Below are 17504 nucleotides of genomic sequence, written 5' to 3'. Positions count from 1 at the left end.
TATTATTTTTTATCATCTTTTTTTGTCAGTTATATCGTTTTTGTGTGCAATCAAAATATTAACTCCTCCTGAGACCCAGAGGAAAAAAGGTTTTGCTTTTTTTTTTTATGATAATTTAAGTATTGTGGTTATAAGAATCATGTTGCAATATTTTTTTTTTTCAAACACATTATTTTTTATCAGCTGTCCCTTGTAGTGGATATCCAGCCGGCCCCCTGGCCCCAGTGTCATTTATACATTTACACATACAGACATTGCACATTAAAGCTTGGTATTTAGTATGATACACATGTGATTAATACAGCGGAAAGAAAATGTCTCCTAATTTACTGTTCACAGGTAAACACATACATGGCAGTGTCACAGACTCCATTTTCCAAGATACCAGAATAAAGTGATATATTTCTGTCACTGCAAAAGTATGAAGAGCCATGCAGATCTGAAACAGTTTAAATTACATAGTGAAGAGCAGAAAACCACTGAAGGTGTTGTAGTTCATAGCATCATCATAGACCATCCTGTTTGCCTGGAGCTCTACATACACATTGTCCCCCACCTCGAGGGGGATGACCACAGCGTTACTGCCCGTGTCGTTGATGTCAGACCCTGAGGTGTCCCAGACAGATGTCAGGAGTTGACTGTTCTTCTTGAGGCTCACAACAGAGTTGGGAGCAGGATTGAAGTTGTTGAACATTGTGAATCGGAAGAAGTACATTCCTTTGACCATTGCGGTGAAAATGCCTGCCAAAGTAAGAACAATGGAAGATTATTTCAATTTCAGGAGTTCTCTCTCCTCTCTCTCTCTCCACCTCTTTCTCTCTCTGGCATACACTACCTGTTGAGGGATTGTAACTATTTCCAGTGTTTGAGAAGACCCTCTTGTACTGCAGTGTGGTAGCAGTGGTGAAAGGTCCAATGTTTCCAGAGCCAGAGTCCCTGAGAGCTGCAGAAAAGGCCACCTGAGGCGTGCCTGAGAAAATCAAATTACCACAAACACATCAGTGGTAAGAATTCATACAATGAGGAAGTATATCCCATTATTGTCAGAGAAAGGCATTTGCTCTGTGTTACCTGCAGTAAGGCTCCGTAGTTCAAGGACTTCTTTTTCCGCGTTTTGCAACTTGCTCTCCAGGAGTGTTATTTTTTCTGCCATGTTTGTGATTTTCTCTTCCACTGCTCCCAGGTTTTGGGTTATGGAAGTGAGGGAGTAGATCTCACAGCAGCCGGCTGATCCTTTGCACTGATGGACTCTGTCATTGTTTTCATTAACTTGCACTTCACATAGACAGCAGCTGAACGCAAGAATCAGGACTGCAATCGTCTTCATCCTTGTGGTTTTGAATCCCAGCCCATATGCAGTCTTTCTCGGCTCCATGTCCCCTTTTATACTTTTTCTGATATTGTGCAAAACCGGACATGCCAGTTTCTGAAAAAACACCCCGCCTTGCTCTCTTTATTGAGGGCAGTAGTTGACAGAGTTGGGAAAACACACAAATGTGCAACAAGTGATTGATAATGATCACTTTGTTGATTTAAAGCTCATTGTAACACAAGGTTTACAAAGACAAGCATGGTTTTCCATAAGGTTTCCATTATTCAAGGCTATCTTGATGATTATTGTTAATAGTCATTAAAACATTCTTTGTGGTCATTAAATTTTGCCAGCCAAAGGTCAAAGGTCAATGTCACCGTGACCCCAAGTCCCACTTTTGTGAATGTGATATATCAGGAACACCAGGACTTGGACTCAAGTATGAACTGATTACAATTTCCAACCCTCCCGAGTCAGCGTGCCATTTATACATGCATGATGGTGGTGCATGCTGGGAGAGGGGACGGCTCCCACACTCTCCCCACCCAGCCAAACCCCCTGAGTCAGGGTGCCATGGTGGTGGTCTGTGCTGCCAGGTTGAAGATGTGTGTGAAGCATCAACGTTGTAGAGTTTGTAGCTTCTTTGCAGCAACATGCATATTTGAAGCTTTGTCTACTGTCATGGCTACAACTTTATTTTCTATCAGAAGCAGCTTTATTGCCCAAGCATGCGAACACAAGCAAGGAATCTGACAGTTTTTTCTTTCTCGATAAACTTACACACTAATACAGAAGACATACAGCAGAACAACAGCAAAGCTTAACAAAGACAAGTCAGATCAGTTCACACAAGATACTGATCAAAGAATAGGCCTGCCTATTTCTCACATAATTATTGGTCGCACTTATGGAGCATTCCTATCATAGTTATCATATCATATATATTTAATTAATTATTTAAATACACTTTTAACCTAGAAGTGTCTTCAACTGCAAATCACAAAAGTCAATCAGGCTATGGGGTTACAATAATAGGTCTACAAATGGATGTCTTATCTGTCTAACTTCATCTGCTGCCGCCAGGCTTTGTCCCCATCAGGTTACAAATGAATAAATATATTTAAAAATTAAAACGCAACATGCCGTCAGATTCTAGCACTGAATAAAATGAAGTAGTATTAACTCACTGCTGCATTGGTGGCATCTTTTTCATTCACTAGACAGGCACTTAACTCAGAGTGAACATACTCAGAGTTGGCTGAGCTAACTCTGATCAGCTGTGCTGGCACCAAAAAAAAAAAAAAAAAAAACCCACCAGTGTTTCCCCATTTCAAGTTTAGTCAATTCAGAGTTCAAGGTTAGAGTAAGAGTTTGTTGAACCTGCTTTCTGAAACAAGGCCCTGGTTGGGAGGAAAGTACATTCTGCAGCCTCAAGTCATTGGTACTGTGTTTACACTTCTGTTCATGGAGGAACATACTTTTCTCCACACAACAAGGAAGAATCAGTTTCAGACAAAATCCACAACAATGGAAATATTCGCTTGAGTCTTGTCTTGCCCAATTGTTGGGGTCCATAGCAAATAAGAAAAAGGGCATTTATGCTGTTTGCATAAAAAAAGTGCATTAAAAATATGCCATAAATGATGCTTGGACATAAGTGTACCTGATTACAAGAGCTTTTTAATTCCACTGACAGAAAAAATGCTGGACAAGAAAAAGCTCTTAACCCTTTTAGATGTTTCAGCACTGAGCAGACTCTTGGCCGTACATTATCCCACAGTTTTACAAAGAAAACATTTGTGTTCAAAATCATAATTTTAAACAATGCATTTATTCCTATCTGTAAAATAAATATGTATGTACAAGAAAGTAAATACATTAGCTTGTGGTTTATAAATAAATAAGTTTTAAGTGTATTTCCTGTGCATGTCAACTCAACTCAAAAATAAGATATGAATAAGATATGAGTGAGTGCAAAAAGAAGATCCAGTCTCCTGTGTGAGAGAAGTTGATAGCAGGTAAGAGCGGCAGGCTGGCGGGGTTTGGTTAAAGGTCCAAGTGGACTGAGGGGAGGTCAGAGGGGTCACCTCATGTCGACCGCCTCCTCAAAAACACATCCTGCTGGGTCCTGTAAAGTGCTGCGGCCCGTGATTCAAAGGCACTGACCATCTGCTTAACCACTTCGTCAAAGAACACACTCGCCAGCTGAGAGTGCAGAAGAGACTTGAACTCAAATGACACCTACAGAGGATACAGGAGGAGGAGGACACATATGTTAGCTACCTGTTTGCAAGGCTCTTGGTTAATTCAGCTGTAACTTAAAATACAAACCATCAACCATAATCAGTCCCACAGCTTCCTGTATTTAACAGGTTCTACTGAAATCTGAACAGTTCCTCTGAGGTAATCTGAGCTAGTGTTGAACATTAAGGCTAAACTCCTGACAGCGGCTCTTTAACTCTGTTCCCTGCCCTGACAGGTATTTCAGGCCTCTGGGGACACCAGCCTGCTACTCACACACTAAAGTTAGAACATAATGAGATTTTACTAAACACTTCCTTTCATTTGGTAATCCATTCACTACAGTACAGACACAGAGTCTTAAAATTAGTCTCTGCTTAAGCATGTGATCTGATCTCCAAGGTCCCATTGGCAAATTGCTCTTTTTTATCAGTGGGTTTGTTAATTTCATGGATTCATGGTCACTGCTGTTATTGTTATTGTTTGCATTTTTCATTTTTCATTGCAGAATGTTACTCCCCCCAAGATATTCATTTTATTTTACACACTTACATAAAAATCCACTTTGCAGGAGTCTGGTAGGTCTTTGGCTCCAGGGGCAAACCTCCATATTGTTTCAAGGTGGCTGAAGAGGGATCCATCAGTGCACACAGCCTGTTTCAAAACAAATGACCCTTAATTTACCTCTGATTGCTGAAAGGCAGTGAGCATACCACTACACTACAGCCACTACAGCTGATGCCAATGTGAAAGCTGCAGCTCCTCTAACATCTGCTCACGCTGGTTGAGAAAAAACTGCCACCGTACTAATGTCACTAAGAAAATGCTTCAACTTCTCTAAATATTTTCACAGTTTTCACGCATAATATGTGTCTTGCTAATACACCTGCTAGATCTACAAGACACTGACTTACTCTGACTTGGTGATTTGGGACGACCGTGACCTCAGAGGTGTAGCGCTCCACGATCGGGGGAAAACCTATTTCAAGCTCTGCCCGGACGTCACCATTTCGTCCCTTCATGACCCGAGACTTCTTGCACCAAGGAACAAAGTGCTGGTACTGGTCCACACTGGCCACCACATTGTACATCTGCTCTGGAGTATACCTAAGCACACAGTGACATGAAGGCAAAGGCAAATCCAATAAGATGATGCTGCCATTTTAATACAGAGTTCGGTTAAATTCTTAAAAGGTATTTTCAATTTTTCTTTAAGCTGCAAAATCTTCTCAGTTAAACAATTAATCATTTTGTCTGCAAATTGCCAGAAAACAGTGAAAAATGCTGTTCACAATTTCCCAGAGCACAAGGTGATGTCTTCAAATTACTTAGGTTGTCAAACTAGCAGCCCAAAACATTTTGAATGTTTCTATGAGTTACAGTCTTTTTTATTTCAGTTGTTTTAAAAAATAATACGATAATTTGGCACTCACCCTAATGTCCTGCACTCGGTGTACTCCATCCTGCGGGTGCTGATAGGGACAGCCAGGTTGATAAAGCTGCGGCTGGGTATGCTGATGGAGGTGGAGGGGTAGAGGGGCAGGCTGGTCCTCCTCACTGCCAGGGCCCCACAGGAGCTCAGGTGTCTGGGGGGAGGAAATTATATCAAAAATTGACATTGTTTGAATTTCTGAGAACCAGTTCACACATGAAAGATTTTTTTTTTTTTTTTTTTGGATGCAAGAATCAAAAGAACCTCAAGATTCAGAAAAGTCCCTCGACTCTTACATGTGTCTGCTGAGTGTTGCTTTCAAATCTCAAATCTCAAACACAGTATGGTAAATGTACCATACTGAGTAATAAAAAAACTCATGAAGTAAAATTAAGATCTAACATGAAGATCCAAATTACACAACACAACCTTTTGATAACCGCGTGAGTAATAAAAATTAATCTAGACAAGTGCACTTGAACTTTGCTTGGTACTGCGCCTACCTGTACGCACCTCTGTGGTAAAGTCCCATTGTAACTCACCTGAAATCGGCTCTTTTAGAGTTTCCTCGCATAATTTTTGAAGAGTGGGCTTCAGACATTTCCAGCAGCGCCTTGAGGAGGAGAGGTGTCGTTTTGTTGGTCATCGTGAGGTTTATTCTAAAAACTATTACAGGGTCTTTGGGAGAGACGACGGTATCCTTTACCACAGCAGCAGCAGCAGCAGCAGCAGCGACAACAACCCAGCTTTGTTCCGACTGATCGCTCCACATGACTAGTAAGAGTAGTGACGCAACGGGAGGCGCTAGCCAATCAATGAGACAGGTAGATAAAGACAGGTGGATAAAGTTTAAAAGTTGACACTGATCAATTATAGGTCTTGGCCATTAAGGGATGTATGTCCATGATTTATTTCACTTGATAAACTAATTAAATACTTCACTCCCAAATATAAATGAAAAGGAAATACAGATTTGTTGCCTTATTTTGAGTGACATGTGTAGGTGTTAATAATTTGTGACTGAATCTGATTGAATCACTGCAAATTTTTGATAGTTGAGAACACAGGATTTTTTAATTTTTTTTATTCATTAATGATTTTTTTTTTGATAGGTTTCTATGAGCAAGCCAAAGTCTACATGATAGTATGTATTTGACCTAGTGAGTGAGCAATGAGCAGAGGAAGCATCGCGTGCTGTGCACATGATGAACCTGGACTTTGGTGCCACACTGGAATAAAGGTCATCACCCACACTCAGATTAACTGCAGTAATATTCAGCGCAGAGGAGGAACACGTGCATCATAAAACATCAGCATTCAAATATATGGACTGGTCATAGTTTAAATTGTGATAGCAGGAAAACTGATTTTAATATTAATACGTTTTACTGCAGCCTTCGCCTAGCTCTCATTATACTGATCTACATAATACGAGAGGCTCTAAGAGGCTGACACCTCTAAGTGCTGCTGTGTTAAGTGGCTGTGTGGTAATACTGCCAGAACTGGTAGTACAGAATCCATTTCAGGATCTTCAGACTGGAATTAGGGCACTTGATCAGGGAGGGATTTAAGAACGTCAACTAATCCTATGAAAGACAGGCCGGAAACGTAACTAGTCAATGTACAGACAAGATAACCTGTCTCAGGTTATAAGAGAACGTACTCAAGGGCTTAACAGCTGCAGACTGAGCCAAAAGTTCCACAGGAAGCTGATGCGCTTTCAGTCTGAAACTGAGGCCGGTTAACGTCCTCCTTACAGCCTACTTACAACAATTCAAGGAAGTTTTTAAAGATGTTTCTTAACTTTTCACAGATTTCTAACACCTTTTTTGTCTGTTTATTTCTATTTGTTTTTGCAGGACATTCACTAAATTTACTCATCCCCCCCAGAGAACAGAGAGAGAATCTGCCTGTAGGTGAAAGGACATTTTCAGACTAAATTAGCTGTTTGAAGACAAACAGGGTTTTTCCTCTCCTTTAAAAATGAGGTGAAAAGGTGCTTTATCTGTTTCAATCACATTCTGCATTTCCTGATTAATTAGAACTCATTGAAAATTTTAAGGCAAGAAGTGAAGAAAAGAAAAACAACGTTCAGTGAAATTCATTCATACCAAAAAAAAAAAAAAAAAAAAAAAAAAATGCACATTGCTTTCGCAACCAGTGGAGAAACTCCTGTTGTTTTCTTATTTCATGCCTTGGAGCAAGTTGTCCCTATTTGCTCAAAATAGCCAATCACAAATTACATAAGTACATTCTTAGAGTGTTTTCACTTTAACAGCGTGTCCAGAAAAATCCCTGTGAAAATATGCTTCTTACAGGCCCTGTGTGTGCGAACACGTCTGGAATGCAAAATCTGTTGTGTCACTCAAAACATAAAACATAATCCTTATCAAATATTTCTCCACCAAAGAAAATGGCCTATTTTTAGATTTTTTTAAATAAGGAATGTAAGTTTCGATAAGTGACACAAAAATAGAAGCACAGAGTGACTCCCTTCTGTGAACTCTACTCACAAAACCTGAACTTACTGCCCTCTCCAGTTGAGCAACAACAGTGAGTCAGAGGGCATCAACTTTATTCCAGTAATCCAAATTAAAGCAGCAAAATATTAACCACTGCACATAAAGTAAAGGAACACCAAGTCTCCACATGAAGCAGAGGCTTGAAGTTATTGTTCCTCGGATGAGAAAATGATTTTGCTCATAGCACGGATGTACTGCGAACCATCCGGTTCTGTGATCTTCAGTTGGGTGAGAGGTGGAACGACACCGCTGGTGAAGTATCTGAATGCAGGGCTGGGTGACTGGATGGCATCTAGAAATACCTTAGAGATGACAACAAACACACCACAGCAGTTAGATGTAGATGTGCGCAGAGGGCCAGAGGCATTAATTCAGTGTTGTGTGAAAGGATTAAATAGCCTATAAACCAGCTCTTAAACTTCCCTCACACACCCAGAATTGTTTTATGTGTCTCATAGGAGCATTTTAATGTAGTCCCTGTTTGTTTCCACCCCGACATTAATTAATTTAAGAGAAAGTGTCATAACTCTGGGGATTTTTTTAAACTGAAAAATACACAAATATTGTCATCAGTGACAGCCTTTTAACACCCACATTAGTTAAACTGCATTTTAAAAAATGAAATGTTCTTGCCAGCAGCATCACCACATTTCACACATGCAGTTATGATCTGCTGTAAATGTACAACATACCTTTACAATGTCCTCGGTGTCCTGTGCAGCGTTTTGGAAAACTGAGCCGCAGTGCTGCAGGTATTTTTCATAGAGGCTGAGCGTGTGGGTATCCACCTGTTGGAGAGACGTATGTCCAAGCTCCGCCCTCTGCAGGTTGACCAGGAAGTCAGTGTTGACTGGGCCGCACTCAATGAGACTCACACTGCGGGATGAATCATCGAGTCAATGGTCTCTCTAATTAACAATAATTACTGTTGATAAACAGAAAACGCCCAACAGTCTCTAAACTCAGGGAGAAAGATGCAGCAAACTTTAAAACTCACTGGATATTGAAGTGTTGCAGGAGGACAGCCAAACTCTCACATGCTCCCTCAATTGCAAATTTACTGGCACAGTATACCTCATTAAAAGGGAGACCTGTGAGAGAGCATTAAGAACCTAGATGGGTTATTTTGGCAATTTTATGCATGGCAGCGAACCTTAACATGATTTTCTTGCATGATGTTTATCAAATCATTACAGAAGCTGCACATGTGGAACACTGTTGACATTCAGTGACTCGTCAAGCGTTTGCTCGTCTCACCGTGAAGCCCACCAGTGCTGCCGGTGACCATGATGCGGCCCTTGCCCTGAGCCTTCATCTCCGGAAGGAAGGCCTGGATGGTCTGGATGGTACCTAAGAGGTTGACCTCGAGAATCTGCCTCATCGCCTCCAAGGACTGCAGCTCCAGCGGCCCCATCAAACCCACACCAGCATTACACACTGTAAAGTAGTGAGGACAAGCTCACTAACACACACAAATTGCAATCCTAATCAAAACACACTAACACGAGGGCGTACCCAGAATGTCCACTCGTTTCTCCACAACCCTGTCCCTCGCATCCAGAATGGACTGTCGGTCCGTCACATCCATCTGGAGAATGTCCAAGGTGTCCTTGTGCAGACCTTTCACACACTCTAAAAGACGTTCCTTCTTGGCCAGGTTCCTCATTGTGGCATAGACTAAAGAGAAAGCAGTGCTCTGTGACATGTTTTGTTTTAGAAAAGGAATACACACACTGGACTGAAAACAAAAGCCGTCTCAGATTGTATGTTATTAGTATGAGTATCGTAATAAAGTGCTAGGTGAGTGTATAGCACCACATGACATACTATACAGAGTCTCAGTGGGGTTTAAAGGTCCTGAACATGGACAGTCCCTGACCCACTGCAAGTGAAATACAATTAAGAACCATGCTAGGTAGATGTCAGCTGTTGTTACCTTTGAATGCTTTGCTGGGGTCAGAGGCCAGCCGCACAGCCAGGCTGAGGCCAATCCCCGAGGAGCAGCCCGTGATCAGCACCACCTTCTTGTCCATGGAGCCCGGCTCAGCAATACTGAACTTCAATAGAGAGCAGCCGGAGTGAAGTGAGGAAGACACCTTTGAAATGAGCCAGGCAGGAGGATGGAGGCATGTGAAAAAGCTTCTAAGTGTTTTCGTGTCTTTTGTTATCACAAGGCCAGCTAATACTAAACATCTGCCAGTTATCTGCCACCTGGAGTCCTCCCATTTTTCTCACGTCCTTGTTAATATAGTTTGTTTTTTGTTTTTTGTTTTCTATTGAGACGAGGGAAAGACTTGTAGTTGACAGTGCAAATTAAATGTATTTTTTAGAGGTATATATACCAGACTTCTTGTGACTGCTCTGAGAGATTATGGCCTTATTTATTGCAGTTAAATGAAGCTTAATGAAGAATGGTGACGATGCTCAGAAACACCTGGTACACAATGCACGCTACCTGTTTATGCCTTGAATCGCACCACTGACATGGGCACCAGCTCACAGCAAAACATCAAAATTTCAGTCCTGTACTACATCATGAATAAAACCATACAGACTTCTGAATGCTCCTTTGACCACACCAAGACAATGACATTCTGAGAACAGCCAGCAAACTGCACAGAGGTTTTGAGTTTAAGGAATTGCTGTGTAGCTTACAAAAGATTTCTGATTTGGAGACCTTGCACCCTTTTCCCAGGGTTTTGTTGTGGGGAAATTACATCAGGCAAGTCTAACAAAGTCTCACTGACGCCATTCAGCTCTGGTAGTTTTGAATCAGATTCTTATAAAACAGTTGACAGGTCAGTGCCTTTGACTAATTCTTTGAATGTGTGACTAAAATAAGTTCAAGTTAAAGATCTCTTTGCCGGCTTTCTCTGAGTTTTCAACTGCAGTCATTCTTAGCTGATAAAAGCTCTGAAAAAGCTAGTAAGTGGGCCTTTGAGTTGAGAGTATTTTCTCACACATCCTGTTCCCAAGATTAAGAAAAAAACTTCCATGCTCAAGATTTACAAATTATGTGAAAATAGAGTCTTTGAGACAGGAGACTAAATCTACTAAGATATGTTTCAGTGTCTAAATTAATCTTAGTAAGTCTTCATCTGTGATCACAAGGTTTTTTTAGGACTTAGACATTTCAAACAAAGGCATTGCAGATCTGCAAATCAAATGTAGTTGCACTGAATGGGAACAAAGAGGAAACTTGGCCCATTTTAAAGAAATTCCAACCAAAGCTCAGGTCCAGAAGTGTCAGTTCAGTTCAAGTAATCCATCACATCAAGTTCTTAGCAGCGGCTGGAAAATATGTAGTGAGATTACAGGACACCATCATGTGCATTTCAGTAAGATGTCACTTGGTGGCGGTAAAACCTCAGCTACAGTCTGTTTTTCTGTTTACCATGGCCTGGTCCTTTGTGCTTCCTTACAAAAGTCTAACTCATTAAAATCTGTGTATAGTAAGAATCATGAATTTAATATCTTCCTGTTTAAAGCTGTCAAACACTTGACATGGGGCTGGGTTTGAAGAAATTACTGTGTAAAAGAAATGTTATTCATCCTCAGAAAATGTTGTGTATACTGTAGAATAAGAAGTATGAACTTCGACATTGTTCTGTTAAGATACTTGAAAGCAAGCTGTTTTTCAGCTTCAGTTCAAAGCCATTTTTTTATGCAGATGTTTTGAACGTCCCCTTTTGCCTCAATGCCACCTTGTTTTTACCATCCCGTGTGCACTACAGCTGAGTTTCTGGCCAGTCAAGAAAAAAACAAAAAAATACAAAACATTTCAGCAGCCTGATTTGAAAGAATTTCTTCTGCAGATGGGAGCAAACCAAGTCGGAATTTCCTGCTATTTTGTTGCATTCCTCCCCTTGAGATGGCATCAGTTTGGCCGCAGTCCCAGAGTCTGTGGGACAGATAACAGCAGGCCTTGAACCTCTTTCAAATATCTACAACTCCCAAGCATTGTTAAAAATCTTGAACTGCTTGACCTCAGATGTTACAGAGTTTTAAGTGTTTTATGGTAAACTGTGTTTATCAATTAGTTACTTTCATTAAGTGCTTTTCTTGTTGCACGGTTGTGTGGCTTTAATACACAAACTTACAATTTTTGTAGAAGAGGTGATGAGGCACTTCCAAGTTTCCGTGGATTTAATTTGAGTGAAAAAAACAAACGCCGGTGGAAGATTGAAACTCATTTTGCTCTGCATTGAGTTTTCTGTCTCCTTTCCTGTCCCTCACCTGTGCACAGTTAAGCATCATTCCGAACTATAGGCTGCACTTCATCTACTAATTTTCTCAGAGTCCATCTAGACAGAATGGTACAGTCTATGGTCCATGGTCTAGTGCACTTGGGCTGCCTCCTGCTACACGTGGCCTTCGGTCTCCCTGTGGCCCAGTAATTACCAAGAGAAGGTCAAATGGAGGTGCACAGTGGTCTGGAAAAGCCTTTAAAACACCTCCTGGACAAGTTTGGCCCACAGCACTGAGAGTAAACAGACTTTTGAAGACCTTACAGCTGCTCAGGGAGAGAGCAAGGACATCCCACGTGCACAGCTGTGTGTCTTTGTGGCATTTCTAGGGAGAAAAGAAAAGTGTTTGTTGGAACTGGTGGAGGCAGCAGGCCGGCCTCGTGCTAAAGGGGGGAAATGCATGTGATGGAGCAGTCATGGATTCTGCACTGTGGCTGCAGTGCAAACAGTGAAAGAGGTATCTGCTACCGTTTCAGGGGGAAAAAGCATCACAGCTTCCTGGTGTGAGTCCGTTCATGCGCTCACCCTGTGGACGACCAGGCTAAGTGGGTCACACTGTGCTGTGCCATTCCAGGACAGACACATGTAACAAGTGCAAGGTGTAGACATGGTGCAAAGGCCATAATGACGCCGACTGGCTGCGGGAACAGATGTACTCGACAGGATGTCCTATGTGAGACTGATGAGCAGAAGTGAAACAGCTGAGAACGTATTGTGGTGCATGTGGTGAATGTGAAATGTCACGCTATACCTGACACTGGTGAGGCGTTTCAACTGAAATGAATTAAGCAGATCTTAAATTTCTCAGAGATATTTGCTTAAACCAGTTTAATGGGCTTTCGAAACTGATAAGCTCAAACTTGTTCAAAAAAGTGAGCATATAATACACAATACTCAAGATATGGTATGACAATTATCCCCAACCACTTGGGGGTACTTCTGTTGATTTTTTTTAAATTGCCCACATAATGAGTTGCAACTAAGAATGCATGAAAAACAGTTAACAAATGAGCTAAAAGCAGTAGCTAATTTTTTTTTAAACATCCAGCCTCTGCTACTCTAAGTGGCAGCACAAATGGAACATCATCTGACAGGGCTGTGGAGATACGTCAGGCAAAATGTTGGGAACCACTTGATCTCTCACATTTTTTTTTAAATTTCTTTGTAAGTAAGTACCACTGCTCATTGGGCCTATGGCTTTGTGTGTTATGCAGGTCTGATTATCCTTCGTTCACTGATTAAATGCTGACAAATACTACGATGACAATAAGGCTAATGTGCCTAGACCGAAATGTGACAGAAATTTAATATTTTCACTGGTGCTTTTGTCTGGTTGTTGTCCCCATGCAAATGGGCTCAGGTTACTGCTAAATCCCCATAGATTCCTCTCTACCTGTCGGAGAGGTTTTGTTTCACTTTGTAAAACCACAGTTTGACTGCTCTGGTCTAGACTTGATAGATTTCATGATAATAACTATGTGTCTGCATCTGATGAGGTAGAGTTACTGAGCGTGACCTCTTGCCTGCCTCTCTTTTCAACACACAGCAGATCAGCTTAATTCATATACTTTTCTTCAGCTGTGGCTCAAATGGTTTCTTCTATATAGAGTTTCACTCTTATACGTGCGCATAAATGTTGCTCTGTACTGTGTAAATTTCCAAAGTAAACTGTCAGCGTTTTAGAGAGGTTTTCTCCCCCGTGTGTTTTGCAGTCAGACACAGCACTCTTACGTTAGATGTTTCAGGGATATGTGTTAAATAGAAAGTATCCTCGGTTCTGTGAAACCCATCCAGCGCACAGGACAACTGGGACCGGAGTGAGAGTACGAAAGAATTCCCTCCTCTGAGAGTGAAATCCAGGATGATAAAAACCCAAACCAAGGAGCTAAAACTTTACATGCTTACTTATAAACCACCAAGCGATGAGAGATGTGGCTCTGACAAATCACTCTGTTGTGACGACCAAGGCGCTTATGGCAGGTTTACTTCAATAAAGGGTAAAGAGAGAGCCTGAGAAATGCACCGTGTATTTTTCACAAGGTAATATAGAGGGAGCAGGCATTGCTCCTTTCTGGTAAAATCATCATGGCTGAAACAGGAGAAGATGTGTGGAAAGTATGAATGGTTCTGAACACCCATACAGTATACAGAGGCAGAATCAGCACATTTTCGATTTCTGTGCTTACATGCAAGTTTAATTCTTAAGAAAAAGAGGAATGCAATCTGTCTGAAAACATTATCAATGAGAAAGTTGCAAGTCTGTAATTCATTGTGCTGTTTGCAAACCCAAGACAGAGAGAAAGAAATATGTAGCCATCAATATTTCAAGTGCAAGAACATTGCAGTCTTGCTGTGTGCACAAGGGAGGGGTCTGGACAAACTTCCACTGCAGAGCAAAGTCAAAGGTTGCTCAGGTCTTGTCATGGGAAGGGATCAGGGCATCATATTTTAAATATGTATATTTTCCCAGAGTTTTTGATATCCAGTGTGAGGCTGTGCAGCGTTTTTGGCATTCTGCTGCACATGAGGCTTTACGTCAGCTGTAACCCTCAGGGCCACTGCCTGACCTGCCGGTTTGGCATTCCACAGGACCCGTTTGTGTACAAAACCTCTGAACTCAAGGAAATGGCAACGATTGCGTCATGGGAAATGTCCCCTTCATCTCAAATCAACCGCTCAAGGCATTCTTTCTCGCTGTTATATTGGGGACGTCCTGTTCCTGCTCCTTTCTCGGCCTTCAGGCACTGTCCTGGGACTAGACCTGACCTGTATTTAGCTCAGAGCGCTGCGATCTAAGTCGTAGCTTAAGCTGGAGGTCAAAGCAGGACAGTTTCCATGTCTGTGCATAGCTCCTGCAGCTGCACCTCCATGGGGACAATTCTTTGTTCGACAGGAACAAACGTATCTGAACTATGAATCAGACACTTGTTGTGTTCCAAGATCCAACTCATTTGATAAGATACACAAGAAAATGTTGACTGCCTCAAGTGCAGATCTCATCAGTAGAGGTTTGCTGGGTGAAATCCCTTGACTGGGAAAATACAGTTGGAGGCAGCAGATAATTGTAGCTTCAAAGGGCTGCTGCAAAAGCTCAGTGGTTGAATGTGAAGCAGACAAAAACATACAGTATATTCCTCAAGCGTTGGGTGGAAACACTGAGACTGTCCAGTAGCACATGCTCTAATATTTTATCTTTTCTCTCTTGGCTCTTTGTCTCCAAGCTCCAGGTGCAGCAGATGGAGAATGCCAGACACTCCACGGATCAGTACCTCACCTGTGATGTGGTCAAATTAAGTGTTGGGTGGTGTGTCGGGACGCAGCAAGTGACTCAGCCATGCTGGTATGTGCCCAGTATCATGTCAGAAGAGTTCCCGGCAGTAAATGCGGGCGTGTTTTAGCACTACCACGCCAAATGGCTTGTTGTTGCCCTCACAGTTTGCATGTTGTCTTTCTTCTTCCTTCTGTCAGTGTCTCTCTCTCTCTCTCTCTGTGTGTCTTAGTGTGAATCATATCTGAATAATGCTTCTCCATGTGCACTCTTGCCTTTCCACAGACACTGATGAAATCAGTGGCGCACTTCACCCACCACCTGGTTACCCGGATACCTTCTGTTTACAGCTGGGTCTGGACAAACACAGTAACTGAGTGCGTAGACATTACATGTTTTTTTTTTTTTTTAAATACCAAAACATTTTCATTTGCATTTTGCTCTCACACGTGCCCCTGCCTCTCTTTTTCCGAAGCTCTTTCATCTGTGCTCATGTGCAGATGCTTACAAAAACCACTTCCCCTCTGCACACAGTTCACCTGAAAGGAGATTAGTATGCTCTACAGATGCTCAGTCCTTAGACCTGAATAATGACATCCTGCACTGAAGTTTCTCTTAGAGACTGCACTGTTGCTGTTTTGTTTTCCAGGATACCCCACCTATTTTACCAGCTTGCATAAGCTTGCTTGCTGTTAAAGAGAAGCTGCTGTGAAACCTCGGTAGATGGTATGTCAATGACTGTTGCCTTCATGAGAACGCACCCTGGATTGACAGCCCATACCAGAGTTGCATAATCACTGCCTCAACTTGCATTTCACAGGAGCCAAGAACACAGTGACACAAAGTTTTGCACCTGTGGCATGAAAATCTGTGAAATTCCAATCACCATGAGCACTTCTTCTCTCCTGTTCTCTAATTGAAGCGGATCATATTTCCCCAGCTCTCTTTGTCATCTGCTCTCGGCTCAGGCCCAGTACGTCCCACACTCCCACATTTGAGAGCTAATCCTTGTTATTACCTCAACAAATACTTTTCTCACACCTCTGAATAGAAAGAAATGTCGTCTGTCTTCATTTCTAACATACCTGTTCTGGTTTGTCACTGTTTTTTTTTCTGACACTGTGGCGTTCTCATTGGTTGACTCTTCAACGACTGAGTTCATGCTACATTTGAGAAGAAGCTGCAGTGAAACAAACACAGCCTTGCCCTGCAGTAAAAGCCAAGATAAAACTCCACCTGCTTCGAGTCTCTGGGTAACATGTTTGCTATCTACGTTGTTTGTTTTTCTGTTTCACTTCCTGCTGCTGTTCTTGTCAATTTTGATTCACAACAGATGGTGAGAGGAAACTCATTTCTAAGGCTAAAGGACATTTTAAAAAAGTTTAAAGTGAGAAGCATCATTTGATGAATATTTCATATGACCACACCATGCTGTACATTGGTTAATCTTTTGGGTTTTCAATGTTTAAAAGTCAATAGTTAATTCTGATCATCTCATCAGCAAAGTCTGTCAACAACATAGATTTCAAACAACAGTGAGTCTATCGTTTCTAAACAGAAGAAACTGCCTTTTGCTGCCTTTACACCAGAGAGTTATTTATTAACACAGGGAGTTTTCACCCGAAATAAACAGAGAATTATGTAAATTAACTTTTTCTACACAGACTCTTAATCTGAGCTGAGGATGCATATACAAAACATTCCCAAGGACCATCTGGGTCTTATCACCTCTCAACATCATTTCCTTCACATAAAATGAGCGAGATCAGGAGCCAAGTCCCTTAAGTGTGCTTGGGCTTACTGTAAACGGTGCTACGTGCTTATCACACATCACTCTGTATTTTGTCATTTCAGTGGCCTTTCATTTTATTGCTAATGTGCTGGAGACTTTCTCCTATCTTCCTACTCGTGTTAATTGTCCGCCCACGCTCTAATGCTGCTGTGTTTTAAAGTGATTACAGGGACAGTTAAAGGCTAAGGTACATTTCGACAGAGATAGAGGGGGTCATTGTGACATGCTGGTGGAGTTTTCAGACATCCTTCTGGTTGACAGCATATGAATCTGTCCTGTGGTTACAAGATGATAGAGCAAGGGTCAAAAGAAAGGCTCTGGGAAAACGTGCTGAGCTGCATGATCCTCCAGGAACCATAGAAGTCCTCCAGCGTAAGCAGATCACTCAGCTGTATCTGGGGTGAACATTTTTGCTGACAGTTTATCATACTCAGTAATTATTACATAAGGATTTTTTGGCCTATAATTTGGGTTTAGAAAGCTGACTTCTGTGGAGGCAGCCGATAACGTAGCAGGAGGAGGAGAAGGAGAGCAGCCCAGACTCGGAATGATTATTAGCTGCTGGTTATATAAGACGATTTTTCCGTGACTTCCCCGACCAAAGAAATCAGGTTGAATTGTGGGGAATGAGAGACATGGCGATCTTCGTGACGGGCATGTCGGGAATGCCATGGCATCACAGCCTAATAT

The 17504-nt window shown here is 41.8% G+C and overlaps 3 protein-coding genes across 4 annotated transcripts; all 3 read right to left on the bottom strand.

The window, feature by feature from the left end:
* Positions 1-137: 137 nt before the first annotated feature.
* LOC121198211 (complement C1q-like protein 2) lies at positions 138-1389 on the bottom strand. The gene is made up of 3 exons (XM_041062175.1): positions 1072-1389; positions 836-970; positions 138-741 (listed from the first exon to the last, which is right to left on the bottom strand). Exons 1-3 carry the CDS (start codon positions 1373-1375, stop codon positions 455-457), a joined length of 726 nt encoding a protein of 241 aa, XP_040918109.1. The 5' UTR covers positions 1376-1389; the 3' UTR covers positions 138-454.
* A 593-nt stretch (positions 1390-1982) lies between these two features.
* si:ch73-141c7.1 (coenzyme Q-binding protein COQ10 homolog, mitochondrial) lies at positions 1983-5757 on the bottom strand. 2 transcript variants are annotated; one of them, XR_005896330.1, is made up of 6 exons: positions 5528-5757; positions 4987-5139; positions 4468-4660; positions 4106-4207; positions 2693-3553; positions 1983-2594 (listed from the first exon to the last, which is right to left on the bottom strand). XR_005896330.1 is itself a non-coding variant. In XM_041062172.1 (5 exons), exons 1-5 carry the CDS (start codon positions 5755-5757, stop codon positions 3401-3403), a joined length of 831 nt encoding a protein of 276 aa, XP_040918106.1. In that variant the 3' UTR covers positions 1983-3400. The 2 variants fall into 2 exon arrangements, 1 of the variants encoding a protein (XP_040918106.1); XM_041062172.1 differs by having other exon boundaries at positions 1983-3553.
* A 1386-nt stretch (positions 5758-7143) lies between these two features.
* hsd17b1 (hydroxysteroid (17-beta) dehydrogenase 1) lies at positions 7144-9546 on the bottom strand. Its single transcript, XM_041062185.1, has 6 exons — positions 9444-9546; positions 9023-9184; positions 8765-8944; positions 8505-8598; positions 8200-8383; positions 7144-7809 (listed from the first exon to the last, which is right to left on the bottom strand). The coding sequence occupies exons 1-6, from the start codon at positions 9538-9540 to the stop codon at positions 7654-7656; spliced, it is 873 nt and encodes a 290-aa protein (XP_040918119.1). The 5' UTR covers positions 9541-9546; the 3' UTR covers positions 7144-7653.
* Between the last annotated feature and the right edge of the window lie 7958 nt (positions 9547-17504).

The sequence above is a fragment of the Toxotes jaculatrix genome, chromosome 18 (genome assembly GCF_017976425.1).
Source record: "Toxotes jaculatrix isolate fToxJac2 chromosome 18, fToxJac2.pri, whole genome shotgun sequence".
NCBI lineage: Eukaryota > Metazoa > Chordata > Actinopteri > Toxotidae > Toxotes > Toxotes jaculatrix.
The sequence above is the reverse complement of the archived record's forward strand: the minus strand, read 5'-3'. Positions and strand labels throughout refer to the sequence as shown.